The 15,018-nt window shown below is 39.6% G+C and overlaps 1 protein-coding gene across 1 annotated transcript in view; it reads right to left on the reverse strand.

The window, feature by feature from the left end:
• Positions 1-213: 213 nt before the first annotated feature.
• Positions 214-15,018, reverse strand: part of LOC142080228 (uncharacterized) — a 64,085-nt gene continuing 49,280 nt past the window's right edge. The window contains exons 29-32 of the mRNA XM_075145289.1: positions 11,711-11,764; positions 10,894-10,965; positions 404-439; positions 214-296 (exon numbers count right to left, since the gene is read on the reverse strand). Of these exons, the coding sequence (XP_075001390.1) occupies positions 225-296; positions 404-439; positions 10,894-10,965; positions 11,711-11,764 (234 nt within the window). The 3' untranslated portion in view covers positions 214-224. The remainder of the gene's footprint in view (positions 297-403; positions 440-10,893; positions 10,966-11,710; positions 11,765-15,018) is intronic.

Here is a 15,018-nt window from a genome sequence, read left to right on the forward strand (position 1 = left end):
CCCCCTTCAAGGCAGCCGGTACTGTATTATATACCTAACAGCATATGCGTATTTCAGAGTGCTTTCAAAACAGCAGGAATGGCGTGACCAGGCTAATAGAACTGCTGTGCTCTGCAATGCCCAGTTAGTATAAAACTGAAATGTGACTTCCAGTGATCAAACCGTATGCTTGAAGTACTCCATTAATACTTTAAAGTTTTCATTTATGACAACAAAATATTAGATCAGGTGAAGAGAAAGTAATGCCTTACTAAGTCACCCTTTTCTCCTCCATCTCCTTCTGCTCCAGGTGCACCCTATATCAAAAAAAGACATACTGTCAGCCTTCAGATTTAGTCAAAGTAATGTACTGCAGCATTTGGTAGTGTGACTTGAAAGTACCATGATCTCTAACATGACTTACTTGTTCACCCTTAGGTCCTGATTCACCCACTGAACCCTAAAAGGAAAAAAAATAAAATTAATTTCAGAATTTGAAACTGCAGATTCAAAAGCATACTAAATTATCTTCAATTCTCCCTACCATCTAGCATTAATGCAAGAGACCTTTAAAGCTGCAAATTTTTAAGAATGACAATGAAAGCACTTAAATCTTACTATATAATTAAGGTGACAGACCGAAGGCAAGTAATAGCATGGAATATATAATCCACTGCCACGCTGGATGGTACCGATTCTGATTGTCAAACAGTAGTTCTCCCCTTTACACGACAGATGCTCTTTTAGCTGCTACAACTCTGCTCTGCAAATTGGTTAGAACTTATAAGTAAAAAAATTCAGTAAGTGTATCACTTTTTCTAGACCTATTAAGTATTTCGTATTGTTGTAGGCCATACCAGCCCTGCTATTGGGCGATAAGCACACTGAGACATTCACAAGTTCAGTCACAATCTTGTCTGGCTTGCTGTTTAATTTTCAACATTTTTTAGCAGAATTTTGATCATTACAGTCAGAGCTGAATGGCTTGTATGTTAAAGTTGATATTCCTTTTTTTAAAAAAAAAATTATTATGTTTCATCTTAGAATCCTGTAACAAAACATACGTTGTGGATAGGCAGGAATCAAAGAGGAATAAATTAATGACCTGATTCATTTCAAACATATGTAACTTCTTTCTATAATAAAAGTACTTCATTTGTAGAACAGTGTATTATTTAAGAAAATCTTAGTATTTGTGTTTTGTTAGAAAACCAATCACACCATCCTTAAGTGTTCTTTGCCGTCTGTGCGCATTCAAACATATACATTCCAAAAGAACTATAACTGTACATAAAAATTTTTTCTAAAACAGATGAAGATACAGCATTTCCTCTCCCATTTCACAGTTCCATTTAATTCACATAGGATATAGGCACACAAACCGGTGTAACATCTACTATATAATAAATTCAGATTTGTTCTGATGTTCCTGAGGATGAAGAGCCAATAATAAATTATCCACAAAGCTAAGCAGTGGAAATCACAGACCTATTTAACATTCCGACTTTGTCAAACAACACTGAAACTATTTTGTCTGAAGTGTTCTCAAAATCATGCCTTATTAAGGTTTTCCAGTTACTCACACAAAAAGACATTGATTTCCAACCTGACATCATTTTGCAGGTTCTTTTTCTCCACTTACTCTTCTTTAGAGCAACAAAACTGCCAATACATAATGTTGAGATGGGACAAGCTTTTGCTTTTGTGAAACTTGGCCTGTAATATTTATATTAGCAAGCATAAAAATCACAGCTGAAACTATCTGAATCTATTCTACATTGATTCCCAAAATTTCAATGGAGACAATAGGGTAAGATGTTAAAATATGAAAATATCCACTTTTTTGACATACTGCTTATCTATTTGTAAACATTCCTCTCAAACCATGCCCAGGAATGGTTTGCAAAACTGCCCTAGGTACAGCCAAAACTGTACTAGGGGTACAGTATAAAGGATCATGTTCCAGTGCCAAGGTCTGGGTCTTGGCCTGGTGCTGTTTAATTTACTATCATAGAACCAGAGGGTCTGAAACCAATTCAAAATGCGTGAATCAGAAACAGTGTAAGTGGTGAATGCTGGGGTTTAGCCATTCTCTGTAACATACCTGCATAACTACTCTGTAAGATTCACTGAAGCATGATCCATCATTATAATATTGTTTTGTACTGCTATCTCTGCTATAACATGTCAGGTGTTTGACAGATGCACTCGACTCCTTGACCAAACTAGTGGCAGTCTGGTTCAGGCTCCAAAGGAGGTAAAGGCCTAGGCTGTAACTGGGCCAAGAACTTCTCTACTTCCAACCTATTCTCTGAAAACCCACAGAGGAACAGGGTGATGTGGTGAGCGTTGATGCATACGGGCTTGGAAACTGGAACACCGACCAATCAATTAACACGTGAATAGCAGGTGGTTCTTCCAAGACTCATTTGTCAAGGAACAAAGAAAGTTGTGGGTACAAGGAGTCTCATTCTTACCTTCTCCATCGCACATAATTTGACTACGAGCCAACCCCCCCCACTTTATTCCATACATATGACAGCCTGAGTGAGCCTTTTTTGAGCTCTCCCTGCTAAGCAGCTGGCTGCACGGCAGTGATCTCCTCTTGAGCTGGGACACCTCTCAAGGTTACTCCCCCAGGCTGAGAGACCCCTTACCAGCTGCAGATCTTTGGTAAGTGATCAACATCGCGCATAATCTTGTATTATAGTGCACTAAGATTTTGTGTTGGTAACTTTGAATCATTATTATATCCTCTGCAGTAAGTAATAGAGTGAACCTTGCCATCAAACTTTGTTAAGTCTCACTTTTGCAACATCATATTTCAATAAAACCACTTTTGCTGATACCTTTGACGGTAGTTCTTTAAGCAATCTAAATCTTACCTGTGACGGCTTGGCACAGTCAGCAGGATGGCAAGTAGTATCACTGATTACTTATGGAGGCACAGAAAAAGTCTGAGTCCCAAATTCTCAGAAGAATGGGCTTGCGAACATTGGCATGACTGGGGTGCCATTGAAGGACAACCAAAATTAGCAAGAGGAAATGCTAAAGATGGTAAAGGAAAGGGAATTATTTGTAAGCTGTTAGGCACCTGTCTAGAAGCCTTCTGTCAGTATAGAAGAAATAATAATACAGAGAAATAAGATCTAAGAGATTAAATAGAAGGCACGAAGGCAGCTGAGTTACTACTGTCCTTACAAATCGAGCAGCTACAGAAGCAGATACAAGAATAAAAGGAGAAAAAACAAAAGTTGGAAGAAAAGGTTGAGGTGATGCTCATGCAGGCTCCGCATCCCCCTAACACCATGCAAATTAGGAAACTAATGGTGTCCGCAGAGGATTGGGATGGTGATATTTGGGGTGAATTTGATGACTACAATGAAGGAAATGATGCCTCCTTGTTCCCCTCAGAATCCCCTGAATATGAGGCTAGACCCATCACTAAAACAGAACACACTGAAAGACCTTGGGGTGGTGCTCCATGATATACTACACGAACCACTCCCTGGGATCCGTTGCAGTTGGCAAACTTACAAGAGAAATACAGCAGAAAGCCAGGTGAAACCGAAACTCAGTATTTGTGGTGCATCTGCCTGAGCAGCAGTGACCAAATAACGTTAAGTGGAGATTAAGCAAACGGTTATTGGGGTCCAGGAGTTTTCTTAAACCTAGAACCCGACCTGGTGAATGAATCCCATTCTATCACCCATAGGGTGGCTTATTGGGATGGGGGAATAAGTGTCTTGGAACAAGGTGAATCTTCTATAATTCCCATCCGTTCCCTAAGCAACCTCTCCACTGCTGTCACAAAAGTCGCCTGCATACAAGCTATGCACACACAGGGAGAAGCCGGTGATATCCCGATATCCGCCACAGTAGATTATGCACTATTAAAGCCAGTAAATGAAGGAGGCACTTACATTTTGATTCCAGTTGGTCCTTGACAACAACTGGTGAAATTTCTAGTAGATACGGGAGCACAAATTTCAATACTAACACAACAGGATGCCAAGAAACTGGGTGTATGACCTGGGTAGCAAAGAGTTAAACACAAAGGGGTAACAAAGCAAGTGTTATATGCCAAACCACAAAAATTAATTTATAGCTCCAGGTGAGAAGCACATGTGGTCTACTTGCTTTGTGGTTAAAAAGCACAATTAAAATATTTTGAGTTTCGATAATTTGACCAGATGAAACTGGTGTGTGGAACTGTACCGACCCCAACCCTGGTAGAAGTTGGGACGCTACAGTACGCATACTCCACGCAGCCCCTGCACTACCCAATTTGAAAATTACCAGTGTACCACAGAATCAGATTTCTGCTGCGGCACAAAATGGAATTTCTGACATAATAGCAGTCTTGCCAAAACAGCACACTACTTCCAGAACCCACTCCCCATACAATTCACCCATCTGGCCAGCCCGAAAGCCGGATCAGAGATGGCACCTGGCAATAGAATATCGGCACCTAAACACCAACACAGCTCTGCTAACAACTGCGGTACCCAATATTGCAACTTTAACAGCCATGCGACAAGCAGCTGCACGTCCATGGGTGGTGTACAAGATGTGAAAGATATGTCCTTTATGGTCCCTTTGCTGAAGGAAGATAAAGAGAAATTTGCTTTTACTAGGGAAGGTATACAATACACCTTTAACAGATTCCCACAGGGCTATAAACATTCACCTACAATTGCTCATGCTGCACTTGCTGAACTTTTACAGACAGTCTCACTTCCTCAGGATGTGAAACTGTACCAATATATAGATGATGTTCTGATTAGAGAGACTTCCCCTGAAAGCGGGGGAAGCAGCAGCAGCAGTGTGGCAAGCACTATACAAAGCAGAAGTTGAGGTTCCACCTGAAAAATGTCAAGGACCAAGTAGAGAAATAAAATTTTTACATACCTGGTGGATTGCAGAGAGTTCAGAAATTCCACCTGACACCCTAAGTAAAATGGAACAATTGCAGAAGCCCCAGTCTAAGAAATACAACAGCTTATGGGTACTTTAGGGTACTGGAGGAAACATGTACCTGGATTTTCTATCATTGCTCACCCACTATACTCAGTTTTACAAAAAGGAAAACCATGGGAATGGAAGCCAGAACATGAAGAGGCAGTCAAAACCCTAATACAGGAATTAAAGACATATCAGCCACTGGGACCAATACACCCCCATGACCCTATTATAGCAGAATGGGGTTTTGCAGAACATGGCACTTACTGCAATCTATTCCAAACTGGCCAAACAGGCCAAAAAGGCCTTTAATGTTTAGCTCAACCACATTTAAAGAAACAGAACAGACATATTCCCAGTGGGAAAAGGGACTTTTGTCTTTAGTCCAAGCAGTTAAACAAGTTGAGAAAATATACCAGGGACAACCTTTCCAGCCTAAAGGGCCATTTAATTTGCTAGAAACAGTTCTGAAAGGAACTGCTCCCCAGAAGGGATTACACAGAAACCCACTATCAGGAAATAGTACGCCTACCTGATGGGAGTACCAGATGAAATGCAATTGACTGAAGGACATACAAAAATTTCGACATTACAAATGCCTATAAACACACCGACCCATTAGCACTAAACCTGCCACTTAAACCTTTGCCGATTCTAAATGCATCTCCCCTCGCTGAGAGAACACTCTCTGAAGGTGTTTGGTTTATCGATGCCTCAGCAAAGAGGGTAAAGGGTAGATGGCAGTCTGAGGCCACTGCATTAGGCATTACCGTCAGTAAACAAGTAATAGAAGAAAGTGAAGGTAGTGTACAAGCAGAATTAAGGGCAGTTGTTTTAGCAGCACAAAATGGAACAAAAGTAATCTATGTTGACTCCTATGCTGTGTGGGCAGGTGCCACAATGGCTTTGTCAATGGGAAGCCCTAAATTGGGAAGTAAATAGATCTCCAGTTTGGAGAACTGAAGATTGGCAATTATTATTAGAAATAGCTAGACAAGCATCATTTAAAATAAGATGGGTAAAAGCCCATGTGAAAAATGACCAGCCAGCATCAAAATGGAACCAACAAGTAGATGAATTAGCCAGAACTAGGAGAATAAAAACAGGAGACACACCAAATCACACCGACTGGGAGAATGGTTGCATCAGAAATTAGGCCACACGGCCCGAGAAGCACTTTATTTTGCATCTCAAGGCCAAGGTTGGCCTCTAGACAGGAAAACATGTGAAATCATCCTTACAGAATGCCCCCAAAGTAAATTGAAATTGCAAACAGATCACCCTGCTAAAGCACCACCCCTACATCTCAATAAATGAAAAACGCTATGGTCAACAAGGCAAATTGATGACACTGGACCCTTTAAGCCCTCACCAGGATATCGGTACATCCTCACGGGAGTAGAAGTTGTCTCAGGCCTAACTATGGTGACCAAATGTCAGAAGGCTAATAGTCAGAACACCATCAGGGGATTATCCTCTTGGTTTTCAGGTCTACCAGCCCCTGGTGTCACCAAAAGTAACAATGGCTCACATTTCTCCAGCAACAAAGTGCAGGAATGGGCAAAGCAGGAAGACGTTCAATGGATATTCCATACCCTTTGCTATCCCCAATCAAACGGGATAGTAGAAAGAGCAAATGGTCTATTAAAAAGGAGTCTTAAACCACACAAGCCCCACTGGGATACTCGATTGCTCAAAGTGATTCACCAATGGAATAATCGATACAGACTAACAGGGAGCCTGCTCACTTGTGCATTCTTTCTGTCAGCACCTTAGGGAGCCCCTCCATCAGATGTAAAAATGTACCCCATTGCCCTTCAACCGGGGCAACCCATTATGGTAGATTTACCACAAATTGGCACTGTCTCAATAACACTAACAAAAGCCTGTGGCCCTTTGGCCTGGGAAGCAGAAGACAGCAATGGAGCTAAACATCATATTGCCTAACCACTAACTAGAAAGGGTAACCAGTCCACAAAAATCCCACTGAGACATGTTTGTTTTTTTTTTTCTTTTCAGGAACAATACCAGGAATGATACCAGCACACCTTCCCTGGAGATCAGGCTAACCATCGGAGGATTGCTTATCCTTCTCACAGGAGTAACCATCGCCACCATGGACCAAATTTGGTTCACACATCAACAAACCCAACGCATGGGATGGAAACCTCTAATTCTTTTGTTTATGCTAATCAATACAGAAACTATAGTACATTCTGTGCCATACATGTTTAAAATTGATGGGAATACAGGAATAATAGGAAAACCAAGACAAAACCTAACAATGACAATCACTGGTAATCACACCATGGTAAAAGCAAATAAAAGTCACCTTATTTCTGCTACACCAGGTGACAAAATCTCTATTGAATGTAATGTAACAAATTATTCAAAGGGAAACATCTACGTGGCCATCAAAAGGACAAATCAAACTCAATCAAAAGGCAGAGCAAACTGTTTCTCACGCCCCAATTGTATAATTAATTTCCTCTTTAGTGACACAATTATCAAAGCAGTATGCCTGTGGACAGATAAAGGGAAAGATAACAGAAATGGACTATTCTTAAAGGTCACACTAACACCTATTCCCAGGCCTCACACTATACCAACAGCTACCCCTACTGCCTATTAACCCACTCCCCATTTTATTACTCCCACAACGAACCAAACTACATATCCACTGATTTCTGAAATTGGACCCTCTGCTATTAAATATACAGGCCAGCAACAAGTGCTGTTTAATCCATCATGGTCCCTCAGATGAGTGGAACTATCAATGCAGGTTAATATCTCTGCAGTTAAACCTACCTGCTCACCATTCCTAAATACATCCTATACAGGATCGTTAGTTTGGTTGCACAGGCGAACCCTCACCTCTCCAAAACAAACAAGGAGAGATGTGGCTGGTGTTCTGGGAACAGGATTATGAGTATTAAACAGCATAGATGCTGAAGTTTTAGCAAACAAATTAAGCTCGGCAACAAGCGATTTGCGTAAACTAGAACATACATTTTGATCTTCTTTGCTGGCACTGGGAACTAGTCAATGGCTCTTACCGGATATATTGCCTAAATGGGAAAGAATTAATGAGAAAGACCTCCAACTAATTGTAGACACAGTTGGCGTTACCCAGAATAACTTCTCTCTAGCTCTTAGCTGTATCCCAGCTCAGTTATGGGTGCAATCTACTGTAGCAGCAATTATAAGAAAAGGCGATGAGGGCCCTTTGCCCACTGAGATTCGAAAGGTAATTTGAGAAAACGCGACTCAAATCGAAAAGGATTTCCAGTCTTAGCAGTATCTAGTCAATCTCACTGATGACTCCACTGACAGTAAAGCCACAGCTTTTGTTTTAACAATACGCAATGCTTCGGTATACACCATATACCCAACCATTGCACTGGGATTAAATCACAATGGAACTGTACTCTACCCATCAGAACATAGAGTATGAGCCCAACAAAATGGGAACAAATGGCAAATTGTTGATGTTGACAAATGTGTTGTACGGGAACAACAAGGATTTATTTGTGAAAGTAATACCATTAAGGCCCAGGACATTTGTCTTGACACTGAACAAAATGTTTGTCATTCATATTCAGCTCCTGTCACATCCCACCAATTGTTACAATCTAACTGTACAGTGTATCAAGATTTATTACCTACCCTCATTGGAATGAATCTCACATTGGTAAGAAAACTGTTGCAACATAATGACCTGTGTAAATTACTAAAATGAACTCGAAACAACAGACAAAGAATGTTGATTACCATCTATCATGACACAGAGAAGATACACTGTGTCCTAGAAAGAGTGAAGAAAGATGGAGAACATCACTGGTGGGAAACTCTCCTTGGATGCTCACCAACATCAGCTGGAGCTTTGAATTTGATTTTATATCCAGTTGTAGTTTTGTTAGTTCTGACTTTATTGTGTTTATTGCTCATAATCATTCTGTATATCAAAGTTTGGCGAATAATGAAACAAATTGTGTTAATCCAACATATAAAATATATGCAATCAACTGATTCTGTATGTGCAATGGTATATAATTAGCATTAATTGTAACACTTAAGCTAAGCAACTCATCAGATAATTGTACCCTTTCCACTGACCTGCAGTACGCCACATACTTATGACATAGAGGCAAGAGGTAACCGTACTACTACCCTATGAGTCAATAAAGTGGACTGTAGTCACGGGGTGGAGTGTGACGGATGCACTCGACTCCTTGACCAAACTAGTGGCAGTCTGGTTCAGGCTCCAAAAGAAGTAAAGTAAAAGAGAAAGAAAGGATAGAGTGGCACAGTGCTCTCCAGTGACTTGGAATACATACTGCAGATCCGTGCTACTGGCAAAGCTGCAGCAATGTGAAGCCTGCCCCAGAAAATTCACTCCAGCCTCTATGCGACTGAAGACAAAAAATGAATCAAGGATACAAGCGGATCCAGTTGACACTTGTCTCAAAACAGGAAAGCTAAAAAGCAATCAGAGGATGAGATAATTGCTAGCATAGCTTTTTGGACTTTAAGGTATTTGCACAGGGCATTAAACTGACCGTAGGATTTAAAAAAAGTTCCGCACATAAGATACTGTCATTTGCCAGTTACATAAACAGAAACCTCCTGGGTATAACCTGAATCTCACTGGGTCTGTTTACAGCATCTACATTCTGCTCTTATCCTAGAGGTCCAGACCCTTTATACAGTAAATGAGGAAAATCAGGCATCTTTGGAGGGAGATTGTCAGCACTGCAACAAATACTACTTATTTTCCTTCCAGATTTGCTTCCTCAGGTACCTTCAATCTCTCTCTGGAGAAGTCTAAAGTATGAATCATTACCAATCTAATAAAAAGAGACTGCTTTATGTCATATGTCAATACTTACATTTAACTAGAAACATATGTTCCTGATCTTAGCATTAAAATAAACCCCACAACCAAACAAAAACAAACACGTGAAGAAATACCTCAACAACAACGACTGTCTTAGAAACTTGTTTTTAAGTACATGAGCAGCTTTTAAAAATTGCCAAAAACAACTGCAAGCCCTATCTAGCCACCCTATGATGTGTACTGGGAGCATACCAGGGGCAGGATTCCTCTGTTCAACTAAAGACATCTACAGCAGTGATACCTATGTCTCATTAACAGTTCTATACTTCCTTGATTGTCAGTGGAAAGTAAGAGGCACTTCAAAAGCACAACTGATTTAATACTGAAGTAGATGTCTCAAGTAAGAAGGATGAAACAGTGTAGAACTGACTATTTCTATAACAGAGATGTCCAAAGTCTGGTGAGTGAATTCCATCCTCTGTAGCCTCCTATAAGCAAGAGAAGATAAGGAACTTTTTTTTTTTATATATACAGTCTTCACTGACATTTATTCAGCAAAGCAAGATATCTTCTGCAGGTATGCGAGATCCTCAGGGCCCAGTTCTTCCCTCCTAACAAAATACTAGAAGAGATACTTATACCCTGTAATTGTGCATGTATGCATAGGTGTCTCAATAGCTGCATTAGCCTTTGCATTTCCATAGCAGGTGCTAAGACCTATGTAAAAGGCATTGTATCTACTGTAGACCAGGGCTGAAGTTCCAAAGCTCTTTAGTGACCAAAGACCCTGACTTACAATTTCAGATCTGGCTGAGTCAGTGATTTGCAATATGATTTAGGCCTTAAATTGATTCAAACTCCAAAAAAAAGGAAATATTTACACCAGTAATCTCATTTCAGTCCCTTAAGTAACACTGTCAAGATTTTTCCTGTATATTTTATGAGCCACAAGTATTTAATGGGCACCTAGAGCACTACTTTCAAGCAGTTAACAGATCTACATACAAAACAAGAAACCAGACATTGATTCATGTAAAAACTGCAAACAATGCTCAAATGATTGTATTTCATCCCAGCATCAAACTGCAGTCCGTGTGTATGAGTGCATTTCTTACCCGGTCACCCTTACCACCAGGTAGGCCTGGAGGACCTGGCAGTCCAGGAAGTCCAATATCACCCTGGGGACCCTGTGAAAATAAGTCAAGGATGTAAACTTACACAATCTGTTTTAGAATGAACAACTAAGGGTCATACCCTGACAAGCAGATGGGGCAGAATCTTATTCCCAGAACAATCCTAACTTAATGAAAGAGGATTATCTGATGAAAATAGAGCTGATCCAAAATACAGCCCTTTAAACAGCATCTTATTACGATTTTATTGCTGACAAACACAACAGAAATGGCTTACAGGGCTTTCCACCCTCCAGTCCCTCAACAACAGTCTGGTTCTCTTCCTAAGATCTTGCACTCTGTGATTTGCACATTCCTCTGTAACAGCAAGCTCTTTCAGCCAAAACCTCCCCAGCTATGCTTCTGACTGTTACTGTGTAAATACTGCTGGAGCACTAGTAAAAGGTGGTATTCATAATCTGCTCCATTCATTAGTTTCACATAGCTGTTAGCAGAAAGCCAGTCTTTCACTGCTCCTGTTCCCCGAGTACATGCAGCCCACACAGGAGTGTGCAACCCAACTTTGCACATCACAGGATTTATGTTTTCTTAAACAGAAGAAAAAGCCCCACACATCTCCATAAACAGCATTTGCCAATATTAGCGCAGTCACAGAGGACTGAAAAAGAAACTCAACAACCACTCGTTTCAACGTTATTTTCAGTTCCCTGCATGGATAAATGGGTAAGTGTAGTTCCAGATGATACCATAGCTCCTTGAAAGTAAACACAAACACTGAATATGGAAATAAACTGCTTACCCATTTCCCTGGTAAACCTGGAGGACCCGCTGGACCTGGCTCCCCTCTGCTACCCTTATAGGAAATAGAAGGACATCATTACTTCCTGAAATATTTCCTGTGAACAGGGAATAAAGTATGATTTTTTTATTCTTAATGTTTAGTGAATTACACTACTTAGCAGTTGGCTTTAATCAAGACTTCTGTTTATTAGTGCAAAAATATCATGTGCATTAAAAATAGTGGAACTTCCAGAGAAATGGAAACATTATTAGTTAACAATGGCATACAATATTTAGTTGGCATTAAATGATTCAACTAATTCATTCTGCTAAGTCATTATGCACAAAAAAGTCCCCTTCATGGGATTGCACCTGAGAGTTACCTGTCACGAACACATTTACTTCACTAAGACAACTCTGATACGCATGCTTAGCTTTTGGCTCTTGCTTAGTTTCACCAACTGAATTCCCACATGACCACATACTTAAAAGCCCATGATCCCACATGTACGATGGACAAATGTGAAAAGTGTGTGCAGAAGTCATGCTTAACAAACTCACTTAGGCTAAAAAAAAAAAAGTCTAGACTGTTACAGAGAAGGGTAACCTTTAAAAATCCCCATTCATAACAGTGATAAGTATAAATATGCTTTTTACTGCATTTTTACTTTATATCTTCACTTCAGATATGTTTATCCATTCAGATCATCATATTCACAGTAGTGTTATAACTCCATCTCTTAATGCAGCCATTTGAATATATACTGTAGGTAAACCTGACATTGAGTCAAATTTTCAAAGATTTTAAACAATTTTTGAACTAGAGTATCTTTCTCAAAAGGGTTTTGTCTCTTATGATTAAACCTTTCAGAACAGCTCAATAAGTTTTGTACATTTACCTTCACCTGTACAGATATATACCTGTACAGATAAATACAAACACTGTCCCAACACAAGCCTAAGTCTTACTTAAGACACTTTTCTTACGTCCACAGTGTGAATACATAAGGGGTACTTGCTACAAAAGCATGATATAGCATTTAAGATGATAAAATATCAAGAATTGAAGTTATTAGATATGTAAGTAGATAACCTGTTATATACAACTTAGAAAATTTTTTATATAAGCAGATATAAGCATTCTAGTGCTGTATACAATGGATAATTTTAAATATAGATATTTTCTTCATAATTAGAAAAATATTGTGAAATATTGTGACATACTGAACAATAAAAGGAGATGGCAGCCATGGCCTTTTACACCAAGTCATAAATGCAATTACAACTTCTCACACAAGCTTAGGAAAACTAACTCTACAGTTCAAGAAATAATTAGGTATCCCGGAGAGATCAGAGAATCAAACATAAACAGACTTTTCCATTCATTTCCTTTAAAATATCCTATGGTGTTAAAATCACTATCCTTTTAAAGCAGTTTGTATAATTTCTAGAAGCTTTTTCATGTTAAAAAGAAAAAAAAAAAACCCCAAAACACAAATCACCTTCATCTTACAACCCAGAAGATGCATTAACCTTTTTGAAAATCTATAATTTAATCACATAATTCTGTACTACATCTCTGACCTGGAATACTACTGCATTTCTGATGCAGGAAAGAGAAAAATTAAAATTATGATCGATATTAGAAACTCATCTCCTCATATATGTCATAACTTCCATGTCTGTTTGCTATACAGCTATAAAACAAACGCAACGTCACTTTCCATAGAGTAAAAATCATATAATAAACCTCTTAAGCACATCAAAGGTTCTGTTGGTCATACAGAATGCAAGAAAAATCTTCCCTTTTATTTTAAATGCTAAAAAATCTTTTGTCAAATATACACTACAGGTGCTTTTTCAAACACCAATGCTTTTCTAAGGTGGTAAAAAAGAAGATTAGCATACAGAAGACTGGAATACAAAAAGATAGTATTTCCCATAAACACTGACATTATGTCTGTAAGGACAGATTACTTCAAACTAAGGGCCACCACTGCAAGTTCTGCAGAAGTTGTGTTTTAGCGAGTAAGAGGAGAACTGTAACCCAAACAACAATCAGGAATCCCATTGGTCCATGGAATTATTTAAAAGACTGTGAAGCTTCCTCCAAGTTATTTCCTGACTGAAATGGCCCTGGGATAGGATTTACATTGAGCTAGTTACTCTTGGTTCCCTTCATAGGGATGAAGAAAAAAAGCATCTTGAAATGTCCTCATGTAAACATTTTAAATACATCACGAGTCATGTCCTGGAAGCATCTACATTTTCCCCAAGGCCTATAGGAGGGTTTCTGTAATAACTGGTTCAGGTGTTGACATCTGTACTTGGTCAGATGAAACCTTCCTCTGTGCTCTAAGTTACTCACAGGCAATAATCAGAACAGAAGGCAGTTTGGCCACGTCCTCAGCTTACCTTTCTTACACGGCAGCCCTATATATAACACAGTCCATAGTTGCAGGCCACTCACAAATCAATGGGCATGTTGCACTGGTTTTAACAAAAAAAAGACCAGAATCTGTATGTTTTATGCACTTTTGAAACACTTCTTTTCCTAGAGGTGGAACGCGTGAAGGGGGAAAGTAGCTCCTCTAGTTTAGAGTGAGCTGGGACAGACTGGCACCCATACTGGTAAACTTTCCTGGCCTACAATGAAGGGAGGCAACATACAGTCTCCCACTGGAAATGGCCCCTGAAGTACTCTAAAGCTGGGCCACTGCCTAAAGATTGTTTCAGTCAAGGATGTTAGACAGTGTGGACCAAAAGCATGTCCAGGACTGCTCCAGTATTTTAACAGTACAAATAATTGATTTCTGTTAAGTATACTATCGCTTAGCATGTGAGTACTGCTGAGGATAAGGTCATTCTCTCAAAGGACGGCAAGGCACGTGTGAAATGATAGGATGTGAATTGCTGGTACAGCACCACAATACTGAACAATACCAGGATGCAGCCCTTCCGCAGCTGAGGTGCTAGTCTGGTTACAACAAAATCTACCTTCCCTTTGTTCCAAGGTAGGATTGCTGGACCACTCAATACATTTAAATGGAGATGTAATGTCTCTCTCACAGTTCTGTTAGATCTATATTTAGCCTTTGAATGTAAAGTACATAAGGGGACGTTACAGGATTTACAGTAGACCTTCCTTCAGGTTGTCTGGGATGGTTTTCATCCTCACTGTAATTTTGAAGACTTGATTCTTTTGTAGAATTCCCACAAGCAGTTACAGAATGCATTCTCACGCTAAAACAGTTTCTTTCACCGGTCTATTGATTTCCTGTTGAACAGCTGATCCTGTTAAGGACGCCTCTGCTAGTGGAACAATAA

This window comes from Calonectris borealis, chromosome 3, assembly GCF_964195595.1.
Source record: "Calonectris borealis chromosome 3, bCalBor7.hap1.2, whole genome shotgun sequence".
In the NCBI taxonomy this organism is placed as follows: Eukaryota; Metazoa; Chordata; class Aves; order Procellariiformes; family Procellariidae; genus Calonectris; species Calonectris borealis.